The sequence below is a fragment of the Myotis lucifugus genome, unplaced genomic scaffold, assembly GCF_000147115.1.
Source record: "Myotis lucifugus unplaced genomic scaffold, Myoluc2.0 scaffold_65, whole genome shotgun sequence".
Lineage (NCBI taxonomy): Eukaryota > Metazoa > Chordata > Mammalia > Chiroptera > Vespertilionidae > Myotis > Myotis lucifugus.
Window position 1 is genome coordinate 1,534,668 of NW_005871113.1, and position 24,268 is coordinate 1,558,935.

At 39.2% G+C, this 24,268-nt stretch overlaps 1 protein-coding gene across 2 annotated transcripts in view; it reads left to right on the plus strand.

The window, feature by feature from the left end:
• The window catches only part of HMCN1 (hemicentin 1), a 374,104-nt gene that overhangs the window by 146,105 nt on the left and 203,731 nt on the right, over positions 1-24,268 (plus strand). For both annotated transcript variants that reach the window (XM_023754745.1, XM_006089863.3), the window contains exons 6-11: positions 684-790; positions 9,885-10,005; positions 10,903-11,166; positions 13,117-13,261; positions 18,322-18,443; positions 22,388-22,663. In XM_023754745.1, the coding sequence (XP_023610513.1) occupies positions 684-790; positions 9,885-10,005; positions 10,903-11,166; positions 13,117-13,261; positions 18,322-18,443; positions 22,388-22,663 (1,035 nt within the window). The remainder of the gene's footprint in view (positions 1-683; positions 791-9,884; positions 10,006-10,902; positions 11,167-13,116; positions 13,262-18,321; positions 18,444-22,387; positions 22,664-24,268) is intronic.

Below are 24,268 nucleotides of genomic sequence, written 5' to 3' on the forward strand. Positions count from 1 at the left end.
GATTAATTATTATAAAGCTTTTGATACAAACATAGGATCCATATACTAGTATTTGATTTGTTCATGTAACTGCAGGAGTAGTCCATAGGAGAGCCAAGAGTGAAGTGAATAACTAAACTATGATTTAACTCCAAATTTGCTTTTTTTCTCTCTCTCAAATCCAACTATAAGTTGCTTCCGATAAGTCTCAAATCAATAGGAGTGGTATTACCCTACTTCATTACACTCCTTTAATTGTTCCTCTGACAATAAAAGCCTCCTCCTGTGCTTTGTGGAACCAGTTAGGGTTTTACACTTCGTGCGATATGCCTTGAGTGATCTCCAAAAAGACATTTATGCTGGTTTGCTGTTTTGTCATCTATTAAATATAAGTGTCCCTCTCGACTGCACATAATTTTCAGTAGCCATAATAACCGTTATCTAAGATGACTTTGGAAACATGGCTATAGTCTGCCAATTGTTATTCTCATTTTAAGATCAAATCAGCATAGCAAATGAGAATCAGTTACTTCCGTTCCAGTGCCCAGCAACCCTAAAATTAAGTTCTTTTTGTATATAACTAAAATAGTGTTTTGAGCTATAGAAACAAATGTCCATTAGGTAATTTATAGTGGAAATGTATACAGCTAATATACCTAGCTGAAAGAAAGACTATGCTTGTTAACTTTATGTCTGCCTTTCAGGGAAGCTGATCAAAAAGGGATTTGGCCTGAATGAGCTATTGAATATCCATAACTCTGCCAAGGTGGTGAATGTGAAAGAGCCAGAGGCTGGATTGTGGACAGTGAAGGTACTGTTATTTGACAAAGTCTATTTATTACTTTATTTTGATGTCGGCATGTTCTCTAAAGTGTGCACAATAGTTTACTTATATCTTCTCTTGCAATCATGGACAGTGCTTTTACTAAGAAGCAATCTACATAGTGCATTTGTTGGTCTCTTGGTCAAATGAATTTGTTAGTGTTAAGTGTTGATGACCATGAAGACATCAGTGCCACTCCAAATACACTTAAAATTCTCAGTTAGTTTTCCTGTCATCAAATCTGTAGATTGATTGTGTTATCTACCTCCTGCCTCTAAAGCAACTAGAGAAGGAGACTGTAGAGAATAATGGTTAAGGGGCATAGGCTCTGGTGTGGAAGCCTGGGTTGGAATCTCAGTGCCTCTAAAAAGCTGTATTGCTTTGGGACCGTAGCTTCCCTGTGCCTGGCATTCCTCCTGTGTGATGTGGGGGTGTCAGGATTAGTCCTTTATCTTATTAAATTGTGCGAGAATGAAATTAAGATGACAGAAATAGAATGCTTAGCATAGTTCCTGTTACAAAGCAAGCATTCAAGTACTGTTAGCTATTGTTATTTGACGGGTCTCCATCCATTGTTTACCACAACATGGTACTTGTTTCCTAGAATTACCTTTAAGTAGTGTATATTCGCTCTAAGAAAACATTGTACTTTGGCAATCTGGAGGAAAGAACACACAGCCGACATTCAGGCTATCGGGATACCATAAACCTGGGATCCAGGTCTGCAAATGGTGTGTGTGACCCTCTGTGGTAGATGTTCTGAGTAACATATTTCTCAGCCTTTTCTGTGTGCCCTGGCCTACTTCCAGCTCCAATGTCTGCATTTCTGTGTCTGCAAGGTTTTTTTCCAGAACAAGAGAAGGCTGTTCTGCTGGGGAATTAAACCCCTCAGGAAAGCTGTGAGCCCCACAGGGATAAGCTCCAGTTGTCCACGTGGGAGCAGGATGAACAGCACACCCTTAGTGGTCTGCATTCCTCCCGGGATCACTTCCCCTCTTCCTGTCAGCATCCTTTGCACCTCCCAAATAAACGACTTGTTCCAGAGTCCTTCTGGGACAACTCGAATGAGGATGCCCCTTGCAGCATTTTCTCCTTTGCTGTCTTGGCTTCCCTACATAAGCCGTGGGATTCCTGGGCTCATGCTGTAAATTAGAGAGCTGCTGTGAAAGTGTGGGGGGTGTTACACTCTGCACATTGGAAGTGCCCGTTTTGCACTTCAGTTTTTGTTTTCCTTTTCTTTTTTAAGAATACTTGAAATTTTTATTGTAACTCCAAATCCTAGAATATCCGTTCTTTATTCTCAGAACTCTGAGCTTTTGTAGGAAAAGTAGAAACATAATATTGATTTTTTTTTGGGGGGGGGGGGTGGATAAGATGGAATAAGGGTGTAGGTAAGAAGGCAATATGAAATAATAAACTCTGGGAATTTCTTACTAAATAGACCGAAAATGGCCCCATTTTCCCATTGTATTTACCCAGTTCCTTGCATATAGTAATTATTAAGTGCATTAGGTTAGCAACAATGAAGTGTTTTGCTGCTATATTTTGGCAAATTTGATGTGATAGTTATTTTGACCAACTTGCACAAAATATCACTCGTGTTGAGTGTGTCTTTCTGTGATCCCAGTAGGAAGGAGTATAAATTCTGAGTCTCATTTCTTTTTTAATCATTGTAAGCACAATCTAAGCCAGCCGTGTCCTGAGCTAGCTAGTCTATTAAGGCAATTCAGTGTTGCTTTCTGAATAGAACATTAAGGTATTGACGATTAGCAACTTATTGTGAGTATTTGAACTCATTTTCAAGGTGATTTGGATTGCTACCAGTGGTATTTCCTCTAGTACAGTTCTTGCCCAGAAGAGGGATAAGGCATGTCTGTTTTATCTTGTGACTGCCACACCTACTCATTGTCATCCATTCAATAAACATTCGGTGAGTGCTTGCTCTTGGCAATGTTCCTGATACCTAATGGGAACTAAGCACATTTTAATTGATAATTAGAACAGAAAAGCACTGAGGATTAGTCTGTGAGTGAGGAGGGAGAGGATAAGGTGATGAGGCGATGGGAACTCTGTTTAGACAAGTCTCTAAGCACAGTTTCCTATAATTAAGAAAACAATAAGAAGACAGTATTTATTATTATATTATCTTAAATTTATGTCTAGTCCTCACCTCTGGTTCTGATGTTACACCATTTCTAGAGTACAATTAGTCGTAACTAAACAAAGGATAAGTGTTACAGGGCGACTTCAAGATAATGAACATATTTGCTCCAATGTGAAATACCAAAATAAGGTATCGGTTTAATCATGCGAAGGGAATTGAGCTGAACCGACTGACATAAATATTGGTGCTGACTTTGGATCTCCCTTTTGGATGGTGAATGAATGATAATGTTTTACATGTGTGCTTTCTCAAGAAGAAACATGCCTGAGATTAGATAGCACTGTATATCCCTGGTGCTATCCCCCATGCACTCTGCTATCTGTAAGATGCCTGCTCTATCGGTAGAATTAATAATGGCTTTTGAGTGCTTCACATATCAGTTTTTATCCCAAATATGGAGAACAATCTATTATTTGATCTTAGCGTGGTAGTCAAGGACCAGCCAATGGAGCCTCAATCAGTCTTTCTAGTTCTTTTCAATCACTTTCCTTCGTACTCTAGCAAATAAAATGTACTTAAAATCAAACAAACAAACAAAAAATATATATATATATATGTTTTTTAATTGATTTCAGAGAGGAATGGAGAGAGAGAGAGAGAGAGAGAGAGAGAGAGAGAGAGAGAGAAACATCAGTGATGAGAGGGAATCATTGATCGGCTGCCTCCTGCACACCCCACACTGGGGACTGAGCCCACAACCTGGGCATGTGCCCTGACCAGTAGTGGAACCATGATCCTGGTTTGTAGGTCAATGCTCAACCACTGAGCCACGCCGGCCGGGCATAAAATATACTTTTATCCTCTCTCCTACCACATTACTGTTTCTTTTCCTGGAATTCCTTTCCTTCCAAAGAAACCCCTAAAGCTTAAATGGCAACACTGTCAGCAAGTCTCGTCTGACTTTTTCTGTCTAAAATGCTCTCTTTCCCTCTGCCTTCTCCTGCAATCTTTCTGCACCTCCCTTTTGGATTATTTACACCCGTATTTCATAATTATTTCTGTATAGATTTTCTCTTCCTGTTTTACTGCAGGCCAGAATTTGTCACTATTATGTATACTAGTGCATGTCACAATGCCTGGGAAAGAACTATATAAGTACTCATGAATAAAAAGTAATATATTCATTCTGACGATATCTAAGGAAGCAGGCCAAAGGGTTGATTTAGTTAGCCTATAGTTGATGTACTGGCACAAAACACTTTAACTTTTCCATGATTTAAAACGCTATGAGAGTGGTGTTCTTTTTCCTCCCGTGGTTTCCTTCTGGAACCCTGGTAATTACTTTCCTGTAGTTTTTTGGGACACTTTTACTAAAGAGAAACAATGAGTCAGCTTATCTGTATGGTCCATTTAAAAGACTCAGATATTTTCAGTTGCCTCTGAGGCAGGTAAAAACATGTTAAAAAGAGGTAACTGAAGTTTTATTACAAATAAAAGAGAAGGCTGTTTTCTGTCCCTGAATTCTCATTTGTGGGGAAGCTACAAATCCTGGATCTTATTTCTGAGAAGCAGTATAAATTTTCCATTCAGGGAGTTATATCTATATATAGAGTATTTGAACATAACCACGGAACTCTTGGGCCAGATTTTGTGTTCTGGTCTTTAAGGGGAACTCCCAGCAAAGATATTAAGTAGTTGTCAGCACCCATCGGATTTAGGTGGTACAAACTGTTTCTATTAGTCTAGGATTATCAGTGTGATCATGTAACTTAACACACCCCCTGGGGTATCTTTCCATTAAGTATATTTGGATAAACTGTCCTGAGATAATCGCCCAAGGAGAGAAGGGAGTGTACCCAACCACATGATTATATTGAGATTTGGAGACTAGTAGAAATATTTTGGTTTTAGATAGCTCTGTTGGTTGCCAGAACCTACCAATGCATTTTCTAAGGATAAGGATATTTTATGCCATACTCAAGTGGCATAAGCTTGTTCAGGAATCATAATTAAATAAGCCTCCAGTCTACAAAGGCCCACACAAGAAGAATATTATGCTGGCTTCCAGTTATTCTCACCTGGTGACTCTTTTGAATAAACCTGAAGACTACCCCAGGTGTGGTATTTAAAGGGATTAGGTGAAGCATTAATTCAATGTTTTGGGTCAATGGAATGTTTCGTAGATTTTTTTTCCTGGAAAATTTCCCAATTGTTTTGGTCTGCCAATATCAGAGTGTCAACCAAATGGAATGTTTCCTTTTTTATATAAGGATATCTGTACACGTGTGTGTATATAAATGAGTATGTGTGTTACATATATTGAAATAGTTTATTCTATGCTTTGGGTACATTTATCTCCTTATATCACATTTTTCTGAACATACAATGCCTAATAAAATTATAGTATTTAAACCTAGCTGGCATTATTATGTCTTTGTGTTTGGCGCAGTGTCCAGTAAGTTCTCATTAAATATCTGATTGAAACCATAATATTCTTTAATTTGTAAAGAATGGCCTGTCATTTAAGAACAAATACTTTGAAAAGAGCTTGGCATCTATTGCAATTCAAGATCTACTACTTAATATCTTTTTGACCTTGGAGAAATGCCCTAACCTCCCTAAGTCTAAGGAAAAGGGGGAGGGGATGCCTACTTAATATTGTCATGATTAAATTAGATGTTGAGAAAGTACTTAAATGGGTTTTGGACACATGAATAATAAAATTAATTGAATTATTCTTTTTTAATATGTGTAAATTTTATCTATACTTTCTATTAATGCAGATACACACAGTTTTTCAAAACGTTTGGACTTGTTGATTATTTTATGAAACATTGAAATTCTTTAGGAGGCATGAAAGCCAGCTCTATTAGTTACATTTTAATTCAGTTTATAAAAGGGCAGACTTCACATTTAGTACTAGGAGGAGTTCTCACTGGCTCAATACAAGAAAGTTAATTCTCTCCAATGGTCCAGGTCCTGGGGGGGTTGACATGACCTTCTACTTCACACAGTCACCCAAGGTGATGGAGGCACCACCATAATTAACAGGAAGCTTCTTCACTTACTTTAATGGGGGAACAAACGAGAGAATGTACATTGAATTTCAAAAAAAGAAAAGAAATATGTGTTACTTCTGAGATGAGACAGACATCTGTGAGTGATAGACACCCTTCACACCCTTTCTATCACATTGGCCAGAACTATTATCGTGACCTAATAACATGCTGAAGCTGGCCCATAATGGCTCATGGAGAGTCAATCATGCACGTTCTCTTCCCATATCTGTGTTCAGTGACATCATGTTGGGAGCTTTAAATCAGCCATGATGGTAGCATTTACACCCCAGAAATTGGGAAATGACAAAAATTAGGAATTTCTTTTTTCTTTTTAAAAAAATATATTTTTATTGATTTCAGAGAGGGAGAGGGAGAGGGAGAAAGAGAGAGAGAAACATCAATGATGAGAGAGAATCATTGACCAGCTGCCTCCTGCATGTCCCACACTGGGGATTGAGTCCGCAACCTGGGCATGTGCCCTGACCAGGAATCGAACCATGACCTCCTGGTTCATAGGTTGATGCTCAACCACTGAGCCATACCAGCTGGGCAGGACTTTCTTTTTTCAAAGAGTAGTTTGACAAAACTCCACTTACCTGACCCCTCTAAAATGAAAGTGTATTTAGAAATGTAGAATGGTAAATGAATAGTTGGAGGGTATTATTATCTTCTATGCCAAATCAACCCAGAGATTATGCTATCCTAAAATGCTGTGCACAGCCTTAGGTATTAAAGAAAGAGCATTGGACTTGAAATAGTTGCAATTTAACATGCTGTGAAGACCTAGGCAAGTAATCATTTCTTTGAGACTCAGTTTCTTTATGATGCTATAAAATAATCGTTGGATATAATAGGATTTTAGGAGATAATGTATGAACATGATTAGCAAAATGCCTCTAGAAAAATTCAAAAAATTCTTGATGAATCTGACATTGGTCCTAGGAGAACTTAAGAAAAGCAGTGACATTGGGATGACTTTAATATTTATTAAACTTACATGTATTAAGTGCCCATTGAGTAATATTTTGTAGGTGGTGAATATGACATAAGATATCACCTTAAGGGACTTTCAATATAGAGAGGGATTTAATAGCCCTTCATCCTCACACTCAGAAGTAGACCCATCTGCAATAGAGCTGACCAGGAAGATAACAGGAGCAATGACCATAGTTGTCCATGGAGCTCTCCATGGTACTTGCTCCAAGGGACCTCAGCCTGATCCTTCATTCACTCAATTCAGAAACCTGGGCTCTGGTCCACTCTGCACCTCTTACTGCTTTGTGAATCAAGGTTCCCTATTGACAGTTTTCTTTGCCAATAGATATGTAGTACAGCGTCATATTTGCCCCGGTTTGGCCTGCATTGTAGCAGCTTGTGTAATTCTGACCCTGACCCTTCCACCCTTGACCATGATATTCTAACGCTGAGCAGTAATGTAGCTCACTATATTATATATTATTTGAAATACAACTCTCAGGACTTCCAGCTCATGCAAATCCTATCCAGTGTCTAGTTTCTAGAAAATTGCCTGTTATGCTTGGAGCCATCAGACTGCTCCTGGATTTCCCTCTTCTTAAAAAAACACTACAGAAGCCATGAGGTTAGGCGGATTCTGTGCAGGAGTGATACCTCAAGGAATTCTGTGGAAGAGAGATGCTTTGTGGAGCCAAATTCTAATTTTAATATAGCCTGCAGGTTAAATGTACATGATATAAAGGGCTCCCGGACTTTGAGAGGGCGCAGGCCACACTGAGGAACACCCCCTCCCCTCGAGTGCATGAATTTCACGCACCCAGCCTCTAGTAATTTTATAGAGATTTTAAGGGGCTCCCTATTCATCAAATCAGTTTTATTTTAATGCATTATTTAGCAACAGAGGATACCATATTTTCAAACACTTGGGTAATTTCTAATTTTCTCTCTTAGCTAGTAAGCACTGCTGTTTCCCACATGGACTCTTTGTCAGCTGATGTGCACACAGAACCCTTGCCAGACAATCAGCACTTAATAGCCGCCATTTGACAAATTGTGCCATATTTTCCCTGGGGGCCTCAACAGCTGCTTTATTGTGGGCGACTTTCTGAATAGCAAGGCAACTAACAATGATATATGATGTCAGTGAATAAATTGAAATCAGCTCATCACAATATGGATCATTTGTTTGTCCTCACATGAAATTAGTAGGCAATAGTGTCTTCAATAAAACTGTACATTATCTAAAGCAGCTGAAATTCGTAGAAACTTTTTTTGTAATCGTAAAGGAAATCCCTTATTTAAGTAGGATCATGATCCTTAGGTTCCTTTTTGCGTGTTTATTATATATAATTCATAGCACACTATTCTTTTAAAATAATGGAATGAGTGGCACTAATGAGACCTCTTCATTTACACACACAATTCTTTGTAACCCGTAAGAAATTGAGCCCTCGTAATTAGCAGCAGCATTGATGCTAAGAATACAACAGCACTGTTTCAATGAAGATGTGTTTTTTTTCTTTTTCCTCACTTTTATTTGGCTTTCCTTTGAGTTCCTGCAGGTTCTGCTCAATGAGGAATAAATTTGGTAGTAACTGGAACATATCTCTTCACCTTTCCTCTCCTCATTGCCAAATAATAAGAAGCCACGGTGATTTAGGGAATATCGTGTAGCTAGCATTCTGTCCTTGCTGATACCTAAAAACGTGTTGAAACTCTGATACATGTTAGGTGCCCTGGTGTTAGCCTGTGAATGCTTTTCTCTCACTCCCAGCTTCTGCTTCTGCTTAAATGCTGCTATCACGTAGTTATCTGTACAGTGGTGATAATGTTGGCATGAGGATTAAATAAGCCCATGTATTTAAAGAGTCTGGGCATAGAGAACATGACCAATAAATGGTAGTGTTGTTATTGTATCCGGTGGCCCTAATCCAGATTACTTATTACTTATACACACATGACTCACTTCAGTACTTAGTATCCTTCACCATTTAGTTCAGTCATCACCCCCTTTTAGGTGGTTTTAGCTGAATTTTTAGGCTTCTTTGCTCCTTTTATGTATTTCTGTGTACATGGTATCTATTTCAGTCACTACATCGCATTAAAGGCTTCTATTGATTCATCTGTCCCCCTCACTGGCCATGAGCTCTTAAAGCCTGAGGACCATGTTACACTCAATTTGAGTCTGAAGCAGCTAGTGCTTTGGCTGGGACACTGCTGAGCTGAGAGCTGTTGATTGGCTGAGGTCAGCTGTCCCGTCTGTATCTTCTCAGAGCCACTGAGAAAGTAAATATCTTTCATGGTGTTTGGGGGAGAAGATTTAGTTATTAATTCATTTCCTCAGTATTTGCTGAGCATCTGTCATGGTTCATACGGTTCATACAGTCAAAGAAACTACGATCCATGTCTTCATAGAACTTTTACAGATTTACTTAAGGCTCACTCACCAGTGACTAAACCCCTCTATCTTTCACCATTGGGCATGCAGTGCATTAGTGAATTGTATTTCAGAGCAGTCCCCTGGAGTATGGATCATAAAACATGCATTTAAGTTATAGAATCATAGTTCAGTTCAGAATACTGAGTTCAGAGCCTCAACTATTGGACATCGATCTTTTTTTTTTTAAAAATATATTTTATTAATTTTTTACAGAGAGGAAGGGAGAGAGATAGAGAGTTAGAAACATCGATGAGAGAGAAACATCGATCAGCCGCCTCCTGCACACCTCCCACTGGGGATGTGCCCGCAACCCAGGTACATGCCCCCGACCGGAATCGAACCCAGGACCCTTCAGTCCGCAGGCCGACGCTCCATCCACTGAGCCAAACCGGTTTCGGCGGACATCAATCTTAATAAGCACCCTACAGTTTCTAATACTGGTGTTCCGTGAGACCGGTTCCCTGGATCGGCTGCTGATGGGGTTTGTCATTTGAACATTTTCAGACTTCCAGCAGCGGACGGCACTCTGTTCGCATCACTGGCCTCAGCACTATTGATTTCCGAGCTGGTTTTTCCCGAAAGCCCACCCTGGACTTCAAGAAAACAGTCAGCAGACCAGTGCAAGGTTTGTATGTGCATATTGCTTTAAACTGACATAATAGAGATCCAAGTGAAAATGTTCCTCAGAATGTCTGTGATTTTATGATTCTCACTAGTCAATAAAATTGGGAAACAGAGCATCTTTAAACATGATTGTACTCTTGGCCTAATCACTGTTTTCCAGCGTGTAGTCCCAAGACCAGTGGTACTGAAATCTCTCAGAGAGATGCTCAAAAATGAAGATTCCTGTGCCCTGCCACAGATCTCCTGCATCAGACCCTCAGGAGGCAGGGCCTAGGCATGTGTAATTCCAGGAGTATCCCAGTTGATTGCTATACTTACTAAACTTTGAAAACTACTGACCTAGATCTTGAATCTTCCTCTTACTAACATCTATAAATTGATTTGTTGTCAAAGTGCAAAGGTAAATTGTGTGTGTATATATGGCTAAAAAGTTAAAGATATTATATATCATTATATGTTTAAAGGTAAAATTGTTGCTGATTTTTAAGCTTGTTCTTCCTCTTAGTTTATGAGTTTTAGAGCTATTAAAAAAGCTCAATACTACTGTGACTCTTTAAAAATTTTTTTCTGGTTTTTCATTTATTTTTATTGCATTTATTGGAAGGATACAAATAGTGAACTTTAAAAATATGTGGTCAAACATCATATAACAGTATTCACAATTATAATTTTTCTACATGTAAACATAGTTAATAGACTACAGAATAATCACTTGGCCATGAATAAACTGTCTTAATGTGGAAAAGACTCTAGAACTTGGCCACACTTTATAGGACAGTCGGCAGTACTCATACTTATGATACTTATTATCTGTTGTTATTAAAATTCAAACACTTACTTCGTATCACACCTCATTTGAAAATTACCTGTAAATAATAACAAAGTCTTTCTCTTCTAGGAATCCCTACCTATGTGCTTCTGAACACTTCCGGGATTTCCGTCCCAGCTAGAGTAGATCGTCTTGAACTTCTCAGTATCTCAGGCAGTTCTCTGAAGACTATTCCTGTGAAATATTACCCAGAGCGGAAACCTTATGGCATCTGGAACATTTCTGACTTTATGCCACCAAGTGAAGCTTTCTTCCTCAAAGTAGCAGGTTATGATAAGGACGATTATCTCTTCCAGAGAGTATCAAGTGTTTCCTTCTCTAGTATCGTCCCAGGTGAGACATCATTTCATTCAGTACTGGAGTATTGATAGCTTAAGGAGGGGAGAGGGGGGAGGAAGTGATGTAGTCCTGTAGGTACAGAATCATCCTATATAATAAAAGGCTAATATTCAAATTTCCCCTCAACCAGGAGTTCAACCGGGAGTTTCACCAGGGGGCAGGGCCCACAGCCCAACCGCCCATGGCCCCTCCCCCTGGATGGCTCCACCCCCAATTGGCCCCCACACCCCAAACAGGGGTGGGGCCAGCCAGCCAACTGACTGCGGCCCCTCCCCACTCCGGCCCAGCCCGATCAGCCCCAATTGGGGCCGGTCGGCTGGAACCCAACTGTGCACAAATTTGTGCACCAGGCCTCTAGTAGACTGTAAAGTTAAAAATAATATCTTCAAATTGTTACTGGGTTACTGATTTGATGAGCATTGACACATAGGTTATGTAGTCTTTAACTTTTCTTGACTATGAAATAGCACATCAGAGTTTCATGTTAAGACTCATTGATTATAGATCTGAACATTTTGATCATGTCAATCAATGTAAGAAGTCAAACTGGGAAATTCTGGTGCTCTTATTGTCTCTACAAAGCCTGGCATATGCCCTAACCAGTTTGGCTCAGTGGATAGAGCGTCAGCCTGCGGACCCAAGGGTCCCAGGTTCGATTCTGGTCAAGGGCATGTACCTTGGTTGCGGGCACATCCCCAGTAGGGAGTGTGCAGGAGGCAGCTGATCGATGTTTCTCTCTCAGCAATGTTTCTAACTCTCTATCCTTCTCCCTTCCTCTCTATAAAAATTTTTTTTAAAAAGCCTGGCATATGTGTTTAATGTTTGAATAATCTATCTAAATGGGCTAAATGGACTAAATGTTTATGTGCAATTGGCAGAAATACAGTAAACAATTGGTGATGACTCAGCCTTTAAGTGGTAGGTTGGTTTGTTAGTTAATTAGAAAACTAGCTACTTATATGTTTGCTATTACCTAGAGATGATATCATAGCTTAGAGATTATTTGGAGGCATCGAGTAGCTTTTTAATTTGTCTATATTTGAGCTACTTCTTAGCGCTGATCAACATTTTAGCATTGTAGACAAAGATGTAGGATTGTTTCTAATATTGTCCTATTGTGTGAAGGAACAACATTTATCATTCATACATAAGGCTGTGATTTGGGGTATTAGGAACAGCTCTATAGATATTGTTTAAAGTTGTAAAAATGATGAGGATAGAACCAACATCATCAATGTTTCCTAATTTACAATATTCAAAGTTGGTTGTCTCAGCCCCTAAATTGAATACTTTAAAATCTAATGGATTTTTTAAAAAATATATTTTTATTGATTTTTTACAGAGGGGAAGGGAGAGGGATAGAGAGTTAGAAACATCAATGAGAGAGAAACATTGATCAGCTGCCTCCTGCACACTCCCCCTGGGGATGTGCCCGCAACCAAGGTACATGCCCTTGACCGGAACCGAACCCGGGACCCTTGAGTCTGCAGGCCGATGCTCTATCCGCTGAGCCAAACCAGCCAGGGCGGATTTTTAAAAATGAATTTTTCCATTCTTTTTAGAAAAATAATCACCCTATAAATTCAATTATAAGATGTGAGTTCTTTCCAAATATTTAATTTTTTAAATAAAATTGTTTTCAAAATTGGGGATATAGTGTAACTAATTTGGTAGCTTTTTTTTCTATCCTGGTAGTATCAAAAACAATGCCACATCTTAAAATCAATGGAGTCTTAGATTCAATGAATACTTTAGTAGGGGTTCATGAAGACATTGAAATTAATAAGCTTTTAACAAAGATAATTAAAGTGATTTTTAGGGGATTTAGATTAATTGGAATACAGAAGATTTACAGGAAGAATTAAAGTATGAAGATTTTGAATGGCTTACCAGGAAGTACTCAATATCATTGTAACCTTCTCGCCCATGTTCTTTTTCCCCTAGATGCTCCCAAAGTTACAATGCCTAAGAAGACCCCAGGATACTACCTGCAGCCTGGCCGAATTCCCTGCTCTGTTGAAAGTCTTTTGCCCTTTACCTTGAGCTTTGTCAGAAATGGACTCAAACTCGGAGTAGACCAGTATTTAAAGTGGGTACATGTTTCTATTAATAATTGATAGCATTAAGCATCTAAATAGAAATAATACTTATTTGTAGAAGATACTTATTTTAATGTGTTTTTTATTGGAAATTCTCATTTATTTGCTCTATGGTCTTGGAATATAGCAGTGATCAAGACAGACACAGCTCTGTGCCCTTGTGGAGCTTGTATGTGATGGAGGAAGACCGAAAAGAGATGCTAAATATAACATGTTAATATATAAATGCTAACATACATTCAAGAGTTGACTTAGGTTCTAGAGAACCTGAGTTTTATACAATTTGAAGGTCCCTTGTTAAATCAAAAAATTAAAAGTTATGAATACAAAGTTAGGTACCGAACCTTGGAGGGGCCCTTGCCAATGAGAGGCCCTGTTATTGGCTTATGAGTAAGCAGGTCTCTGAATCTGATGGAAAGTTTTAGGATCAGTGAATGTGATCAGTGTTAAGGCACAGTGTAGAACAGGTTAATTGGGATGAGTAAGGTTAGTAGGTCAGGTGCATGTGGTTTTGGCCAAGCTAATCCTCACCCAAATATTTTTTCTATTGAATTTTAGAGAGAGTGGAAGGGAGAGGAGAAACAGAGAGACAGAAAGATCGATGTGAGAAAGACCCATCGATTGGTTGCCTCCTGCAGGTGCCCCGACTAGGGCCAGAGATCGAGCCTGTAACTGAGGTACTTGCCCTTGACCAGAATTGAACTTAGGACCTTTCAGTCCGCAGGCCGACGCCCTATCCACTGAGCCAAACTGGCTAGGGCTACCAAGTTACGATTTAAAAATTCAGGATAAGGGGCATTTGTGCAAAGACCTGAACATAGGTGCAGAGGTGTACACAGATATCCGGGAAGAGTGTGCGCACACCAGGACCAGCAAGTGCGCATGCCCGAAGGCTGGAGTGAGCAGGGCATGTGTGGAAGAAAGGCAGGAAGGAAGCCAGTGTGGCCGGAGCCCCGTGAGCCTCGGGGGAAAAGGCAGAAGATGAGGTCAAGGAGAAGTGGTGTGTGCTGGGGGTGGAGTGACAGGTGGAGCACTAACCTGTGTGGCCACTGCATACAGGGGTAGGCAAAAGTAGTTTCACAGTTATGAGTACATGAAACAGAGTTTATTTTTGTATTATTATTTATTAACTAGAGGCCCATTGCACAAAGATTTGTGCAATAGGCCTTCTTTCTCCTGGCTGCCAGCACCAGTTTTCCTCTGGCACCCAGGACCCAGACCTTCACTCTGGCCACCACCTTCTATCTTCACTCTGGACACAGTCTTCGCTGTGGCTGGAGCCTTCAGTCTTTGCTCCTCGCTCTGGCCGGAGTCTTCAGTCTCCAGCCAGAGCTGCTCCTGTAGCTCCTTCTGCCCCCTACCCTCCCCCTCATAGCTTGATCACTGCTTTGCCTGCAGACCTCGCCGACGGGCTCCTGGGTCCTGGGGGGCCGCCTTGCCTGCGGCCTGGCTTTCTGGCGGCTCCTGGGGTCACACACGGGGGCCTGGATGGTGGCTCCTGGTGTCCTGCCCTGCCTGCAGTATGCAAATTAGCCGCCATCTTTGTTGGTAGTTAATTTGCATATCGTGCTGATCAGCCAATGGCGATGGTAGCGAAGGTACGGTTAATTACCTTGTTTGTCTATTATTAGATAGGATTATGGTATTATTTTCCACAAGAACCACTGGAAACCTACTTTTGCCCCACCCTGTAAAATAAGGAGAGTTGGCCAGAGGGCACCAACTGTCCTTGTTAAAATGGGTAACTTTTTTAGACAAATATCAGTAATCTAATAAAAATGAAGTAGGCCTTGAAAACTGGAGGGTGATTTCTGGAAAATGGTTTTTTTGTTTGTTTTGGTTTATTTTTTTAAACTTAGAATGAAACCAACTACATTTTGGAAAAAAACTCTAGGAATTATTTTATAAAACTCTCCTACTGTTAGTTCAATATTAATATAAGTAACTTCCATAAGATGTTAAATATTTGAAATTCTTCGTTTATGCAGTCCCTTTATGAGGTGTTCGTTTTAAGTCAAAACTATGGCAGAAATGTTCCTTATAAATTTAGAAACTTTTCCATTACTTAAAGATTGAACTGCAGTATTTCCTGCCACTTTTTTCTCACATAGTATATCGTGATGATTTACTTAGCTACATATTTAATAACCATAAATCAAACACAACTGACCAGGATAGCCAATGATGAAGCTACATAACTGACTGATGAAATCAAACCACTCTGCTTCATGTTGAAAGCATAACATTTTTCAAAGACACGGGGTTCTTTATAAACACTAATTCCATGCAGTTTCTGGGAGGTAAGCCACAAGAATTCTTTCTCTCATTTTTCCAGCTCTGTGATGCAGAGATGTGACAGGCCTTACTGACACATATTAAAGCTTTTTGGATGTGAGAGGCTAAAGACAGAATTAGGTGTGGGTGATGATGGATTGATACTCTAACCCCGATTCACTCGCACATCTCTGGTTAGATTTCCTAATAACGTGAGACCGAGGGCTGAGTCTTGGTTATGTGAGTCACTGTGGTCACTGGGGGATGGAAGGTAATTAGTTTGCATTAACAGCAGAACACATTTTTATTTATGTTCTTTCCCCTGTTCCCAAAGGCCATTCCTTCAAAACTTTTTACTGTCGCCATGTTGTCTTAATGTCAACTGAGTAGGCTACGTGAAAGAAAAAGTGATTGTCATGTAATGTTGCATAAATAAGAGAGGAACTAGAATAATTGTAGCGAATATTCTTCAAGCAATCTATATGCTGGTTATGTCTCTTGGAACAAATTACTTCTTTCTGGATCTCAACATCTCTTTTTTATAATGAGGAACTAGAAGAATTGTCGCTTTCTGTTCTAAATTTCCATATGTCATGTTTTTGATGAATCCTGATATATGTTTGCCTCTGAAGTGGGCCCCTGCAGAGGATACAGAAGACTCATGTATTTTAAATTTCTGCCTTCCTGGAACTGACTAGTTTCTCTAGACCAGGGGTGGGGAACCTTTTTTCTGCCAAGGGCCATTTGGGTATTTATAACATTATTCGAGGGCCATACAAAATTATCAACTTAAAAATTAGCCTGCTAAAAATAAATTAGCCTGCTGTATTTGGTCAAACATGTAATTAACTCACCCCTAATGCCATGGCAGGGCCAGACTAATTTCAAGGATCTGATACGGCCCCCAGGCCAGACATTCCCCACCCCTGCTCTAGACAAAGGCATTTATAAAGTCGGGTGTGGTATGCTGCTGTTAAACATTCAAGATACAGCTTAGGTGATCAGTGCAGCATCGAATCAAGTCTGGGTCTGTTTTCCTCTGAATGTGACAATAAGGACCACTGGCACCCGGCACATACACAATGGAAGGAAACGACAACTGAATCGTCTCAGTAGCTAAGGTATATGGGCCAGTGGTATTTAGTTTCTGACTTTTCTGATGATGGGAACCTGTGCCTTAACTTTCTCTTGCCAACTGTAGGTTAGTGCTGACTATGCACTAGGTGCTCAGTTATTCCTCCACGGTTGTTTGATGGTGGGTGTGGTATCCTTGGGTGGCAGGAGACCTGGAGTTATTGCCATAGGGCATTATTTCTGACTTCAGTGGAAGGTGTCCTGACTCTGCAATGAAGTGTTCATCTCAGTTTTATCTAGAATTATTAAAAAGGTTGTAAATAGTATAAGTGGTTGTAAGAAGAAAATTATGAAAATATTTATGCATTTCAATCACATTTTTACAGTTATTTCAAAACAAAATAATGTTTGTTTTATGAATTATTATAATCTTTATATATAAAGATAGATGTCAGAGAGGAAGGGAGAGGGGGAGAAAGATAGAAACATCAATGATGAGAATCAATGATTGGCTGCCTCCTGCACACCCCACAGTGGAGAATAGAGCTTGCACCCCAGGCATGTGCCCTGGATTATTGTAATCTTTTAAATAGGGGTTGAACTTCTATTATTCAGAGACTTCCAGAAAATCAGATATAATGATATATAATTTGAACAGTCTTAGAGAACAAAGTATAACTATTTACTAAATGAATGAATACACAATATAGCAAAGGGATTTTTTTATTTAAATGACAAGTTTAACTATAAAACATAATTATTTTTCTTTTTTTAAATGTATACATAGGTTGAACCAGATGTGGTATATAGCCTTACATAGAGCTTCTATATAAGAAAGTTAAAGAGTGTTTATCTTTTTGGAATCAAAAAGTCTGGCCCTGGTCAGTTTTGTTCAGTGGTAAGAGCGTTGGCCTGCAGACTCAAGAGTCACAGGTTCAGTTCCTGGTCAAGGGCATATACCTTGGTTGCAGGTTCCCCAGCCCCGGTTGGGGCACATGCAGGAGGTAACCAATTCATGTGTCTCTCTCACGTCGGTGTTTCTCTCTCCCTTGCCTCCCTCCCTCCTACTCTCTCTAGAAATCAATGGAAAAATATTCTCGGGTGAAGATTTTTTTTAAAAAGTCTATTTTCTACCTTGAAACTGATTGAATTGCTTTGTTGAAGAACCTCACTGAACGTGTCCAAAAACTGGAAATGATCATGAAGGAGAGAGGTTTAAGCAGTATTTCTCTAACAGCTCTTTATCTTATACTTTGACACAGCCAGACAATATTTCTGTAAAGAATTTTATAATCTCCATAACTTATTGTCTTTGTTCAGAGTAGAGAAGCTGAACTTTCTAATTGAAATATAAAAGCTGTTTAGTTTTAAGCTAGAAAGAACTCTGCAGCTTAATTTATTCATTTTTAATTTATTGATTTTAAGAGAGAGAGAGAGAGAGAGAGAGAGAGAGAGAGACATCAATTTGTTGATCCACTTAGTTATGCATTCATCACTTGATTCTTGTTGTGCCCTGACCAGAGATGGAACCTGCAACCTTGGCGTATTGGGACAACAGTCTAACCCCGAGGCACCTGGCCGGGGCTTATTTTCCTTATGGTGTTCTTCTGAGTGAAGACTTCAGAACAAATAGGGGAACCACTGCTTTCAACGGGGTCATGTTTTCATAGTAACTAGGAATGTTTCTGTTTTCTTACCCCAGAGAATCTGCCAGTGTGAACTGGGATATTGAAAAGGTCACTTTGTCTGACGAAGGCTCCTACGAGTGCATCGCTGCCAGCAGTGCAGGGACCGGACGGGCACAGACGTTTTTTGATGTGTCAGGTGATTATCACTGATTGCTTTGCAGTTGGCTGGGCATGAATGCAGTTATGAAAATGGAGTGTTTGCTTATTCTGGCCTCCCCACCTATGAGCTGTGTGACCTTCCTGGGGCCAATTAATTAAGGACTCAGTGTCTTGGCGTCCCTATTATTAAATGACAGTAACAGTAACAGTATCTCATGGCGAAAGTGTGAGGGTTCAATGACATAGTATATACAATACACGTAGAGGAGAGTCTGGCACATAGAAATACTTAATAGACTTTAGCTATTGTTATTATTTTTCTATTGTTGTTGTTATCATTATTGTTATTGTAGAGACTTAATAAATCATTTTTCTAATGGCCATATAGCATTTTTCTTTGAAAAAATAAAATTTGAGAAAAGGAAGGGATCTGTTCTGATAATATTAAGGTTAACATTTCTGTGTCCTCCCATATTCATAATGAGCACAGTGCTTTCATGAATAGGTCCTGACATAAAAAGTGATCACATTTAAGAAACACAGGACTTCAGGGCTACAATTCTGGTGTTAAGAAGGGCAGAAGACAGGCTCCTAATTTCACATGTAGATAATGTGTTTCCTATAATTAAATGGGAGGCAAGGCTCAAATTATTTTATCAGATTATCTTTTAGTGAAAAACATTTATTTGCCTCTAATCTCCCAGAATTCTTAGGAAACAAAAAAACTGCCATGTCTAATCAGTGACCAGAATTTAAGCCACTTGGTCAGCACATATTTAGAATCGGTTGCATTGTTTCAACTGAATTATTTTCTGTCTGCCTTGTAGACTAGCGTTGCTGAGTGTTTAATAGTGAGTCCATCCTGACCTCCATGTGGCTGCTGAGTGTCTGGCAATGTCTGTACCTGTTTTTAGCATTGATGTGTACTTTGTTGAGACCATTTAGGACAAAAGAAGCTTTATAATTGCAGGACAGTTCAGAAGAGTAGGACTTATGTTTGTTATCAATAAGTCCCAGCTGAACTTTAAAACAGAGGCGTGCAAGCATGTTCTTCTTGTAGTAAATTATTTGTATTCTCTTATTCTTAGAAAAATAAAGTTTGTCCTCTGGAACAATTTAGCAAGTTGACATGCATCATAAAGCATTCATGTTTTTTCATCTCCAGTAATTATGCAAAGTTCTGGAATTGTGTCAACATTCCGCAGCTTCTGGGAAAACAAACACTTGAGCACTTGAGTTGCTTTCCCAGCAACATGCATGAAGGGACGGACAACAAGGGAAAGAGGTTGGAGTGAGTTGATCCAGACATCTCGCATAAATAACTGGGAAGTGCCAGTTAGAACTTATGAACTGACAGTGGAGAATTTGGCTCTCCGGTGTCAGCAACTTCTGTATGTGTGTTCCTCACAGGCCCTTCTAGTAGGACTCCGTGCCAGCCAAGCGTTGGTATCACTCGGAAATTGGACTGTGCCTAAGCCAATTTTCAGGAACAATGTCCCGCTTAGTCAGTTATGAAAGAAGGAGGCAGGCCCTAACCGGTTTGGCTCAGTGGATAGAGCGTCAGCCTGCGGACTGAAGGGTCCCAGGTTCGATTCAGGTCAAGGGCATGTACCTTGGTTGTGGGCACATCTCCAGTAGGGGGTGTGCAAGAGGCAGCTGATTAATGTTTCTCTCTCATCAATAGTTCTAACTCTCTATCCCTCTCCCTTCCTCTCTGTAAAAAAAAAAAATCAATAAAATATATATATTTTTTAAAATAAAAGAAAGAAAGAAGGAAGGAAAGAGAGAGAGAGAGAGAGAGAGAGAGAGAGAGAGAGAGAGAGAGAGAGGGAGGAAGGGAGGAAGGAAGGAAGGAAGAAAGAAAGAAAGAGGCAGAAGCGTCGGTGGTAATGGCAGTGACTGTAACAGCAGAAGTGGCAAGCAAGTGCCCCTTTAGACTCGGAAGAGTGGGCATTTCTTTGGGGGCTAACTTTTGCTTAACCTGCCGGCCTCAAATCCACACCCACTTCTGAATCTTCCCTCTCATTGGCCGAGGTCCCCTGTGTAGCCACCCTACTGTGTGGTCTTCAGAAAGGTTTTGATAGAATGTGAACCCATGCACACAAACTCTTCCACGTCTTTGGTGGGTCTTGTATGTTAGATTCTTAGAATCATGCCATATATGTTAGAATCATAGAACCTTAGCACTAGGAGGAGTCTTTATGATTACCAAATTCCGTCATCTCATTTTTCAGAGAGGGAAACAAACACGCTGTGTAAATGGGCTTATCTGAGGTCACACAAGTAGTTAGGGTTAGATCTAGGCAGCTTATGTTTGCTGGGTTTAGCAAATAAAATCAAAAGATGCCCAGGTAAATTTGAATTTCATATAAGTGTGTCCCAGGTATTTCATGAGATCTAGTTATACTAAAACAATATTTAATATTTATCTGGAGTTCAAATTTAACAAAGTATCCTGTATTTTGTCTGTCAAAACAACCAGACTTTAGTCAGAGCCTCCTAACATTGCCATATACTCTTTCTACTTGATTCACTGGCTGTTTTCAGAAGAGATTTTAAAAACATAGCAGAATGACAAAAATACGTTTATTTTTTTTTACAATTTAAAATAGCTTATAGTCCTCTAAACATGTTTGGAAACAAGGATAAATAAAGGAAAATCTGGAGTATATACACATTTCTTTCACTCAGAGATAACCACTATGGTTTTGGCATATTGCTTCCAAGTTTCATTCTAGGCTTATGATATTCATCTACACTTACATACCATTTTAAATAAAGGAGGAAAGTTTGAATATCTGATACTCTTTTATAGTTAAACTAAAACAGCCATGTGGGTTTCAAGCTAGCATAGCTCACCACAGATTTTATTGCTGTATCATTACTCAATGGTGGCTTGCTACAGCAGATCATTGAAAGAGTTTGGACAGAATGAGCTTTAAAGGGGCATTTAAATTTATCCTCAAACCTAATCCAAGTATGAAGTGACTCTAAAAATGTTGGTTAAATAGTTAATTAGGAATTGGCTTTTGACCACATCTGAAATGTGCATGCATTCGTCAATGCCTTTTTGTACGTGGCTCTGTGTGTACAATTTCATGAAAGGCCTATTCCTACTGTTAGCTTGACCTTCTTAAATAAAAATGTTCCCGTTCTTTCTGGGGGAACATTTGTCTTACTTTACTGTTGTAGTATTATATCTTCTTAATGAGATTATAACACTCCCCTCCTGCCTTAAAGCTGATACAGCCTTATCTTTGCCATTTCTACCATATTTTATGTGCTATTTTCTTTAAAACAGTGACTACATATTTTAATTAAATTTATTGGGGTGAAATTGCTTAAGCAAATTATATAGGTTTCAAGTGTGCAATTCTATGATACATAAATATTGTTTAAAAAAATCTTAAATTCTACTTTTTTTCAAAACTCAAAGATTTGACTTTTTCCACAATCCTAAATCAGCCTAGTCATATCTTTTGCGATGATTCTTTTTATAACTATAGATTTAGACTTGAATATACTTTGGTATGTAAATATGATCTAGTTTATAAAGCATCTTTCAACTAGATGATTACTTTCTTGAGGTGATGGACATATGCATTAATGAATAAATTCTGTTGTACTGCATCTTTTCTACTAGATATTCAAAACATACTAATTAATTTTTTTTTGATCCTCACCCAAGGACATGCTTATTGATTTTAGAGACAGTAAAGGAAGAGAGGGGGTGAAATTGAGAGATTGAGAGAAACATCAATCTGTTTCCTACTGGTCATCAGTCCCAACTGGGGACCAAACCCACAACCTAGGTATGTGCCCTGACCGGAAATCAAAGCGGCAACCTTTCTGTGTATGGGACGATACTCCAACCAACTGAGCCACACCGGCCAGGGCTACTCATTAAATTTTTAAACCACGTCTCTAAGTGAGCAAATTGGCTTTTCAGTCTCTTGATTTGAATCTTTTCAATTTGCACAGAGCCCCCTCCAGTCATCCAAGTGCCTGCTAATGTTACAGTCGCTCCTGGAGAAAGAGCAGTTTTGACATGCCTTGTCATCAGCGCAGTGGATTACAATCTAACCTGGCAGAGGAACGACCGAGATGTCAGACTGGCAGACCCAGCAAGAATGCGGACCTTGGCTAACCTCTCACTGGAGCTCAGGACTGTGAAATTCACCGATGCTGGAGAGTATCGTTGTCTGGTTTCCAATGAAGGAGGATCATCAGCTGCTTCAGTTTTCCTCACAGTGCAAGGTACTGTGCTGATGGTAACTTCTGTGTTATAGTGTCTTTCCGTCTCCTCCTTTGGCCTCTGTCCCCTTAAGATGGCTATCTGAGAGTGACAGTATCTACCCAAGCAGTTACAGTTTGAATGATGGGATGCTTGTGGAGCTCGAGTGGTCGGTCTAAAGCTGACTAAAGTGGAAAATAAAACATCGCTAATTAATACATGACTTTAAAGCTAACACAGCTAATCCTAGTAGTTGAAGACTTTTGTTTCAAGAGAATATAAATAGAAATGGTCTCTGGATGGTTTAATGGTTTTAAATTCTCCAATCTATCATGTGGATTTTTACCGTGTTCATGGATTGGTAGAATCAACAACATTAAAATGTCCATACTACTCAAAGCAATTTATAGATTCAATGCAATCCTCATTAAAATACCAATGATATATTTCACAGACCTAGAACAAACTCTCCAAAAATAATCTAATTGTTTTAATAACTCATTCAAAATTTCCCCCCAATTTAATTATATTAGTGTCGTATCTAACTAATGTACTTGTATTGTTTTAATTAAGGTTTAAGTTGTTTCTCATCTTGGTTCAATTTTATTGAAACTTCAGCAGAGTTTTACTTTATTTATCTTATACATACACACACACAAAGAATGCACATTGAAGATAAACTAATGGTAAGCCAAACTTGAATTATGTCTACATAGGTTGAATGTTCTGATAGCTGAAAACAAGTCTCTTAATGATTTAATGGCTACTAAAAATGTATATTACTCAGGACCAACAAATTAAGATCAGGGACATTCCAAAGTATCTTTTTCAGTAAAATCATACTTGGCTTCTAAATGGCTATAGACCAGTTGGCAGTCTTAATGTAATGAACAAATTACTATTGGCAGTGTTTCACGGTTAGGCTGACAGGTTCATTTCAAATCCTTGAGGTGGGAAACCACTAACTTCAGAATTGGGTCTGGCTATTTGGTTATGGTATTAGAAACAACTTTATATCATGCCTGAAGTAACACTCTCAGATGATTTCTTAACAAGGTTATCTAACACACTGACCAGTGAATTTCAAGGCTAGATCTCAGAATATTATTAATGGCAGAAAAGCGAAACTACCTTGAGAATTAATAAACTGGTTGCCATCTGATTCTAGTTTTCTCACGGGTAGTTGAGTTATGTTCTGCAATCTGAATGTGTGCCTATTGTTAGTTGATCCGGTGGAACCTCTAGGGAAGCATTGCTTTATAAATGGTTCAGTACATTTCCACATGATAAACAGCCTAGATAATTTGAGTCACTCCAAGTAGAAACTTGAGTTACCAGAATTGTGGAACTATTTTTACTAAACTGATGGTTTCAGATAGAATGTCTAATGGCCTTCGGAAATCTGATCTTGGTTCTTTACCTGAAGTCCTTTAGAATGGGATTATAAAATAAGATCAGGGCCCTCCTTGTTTACCCAGGTTAACCTTTTCCCTGGTGTGAGGCTTGGGATTCTGCATGTGTAACAGACCTCTCAGATGGATTCATGGACAACACTTTCTGAAAATAGCATTGGACTCTATTCTAGAGAATGAACCCTATGATCTAGAAATATATATATTTAAAGGAAG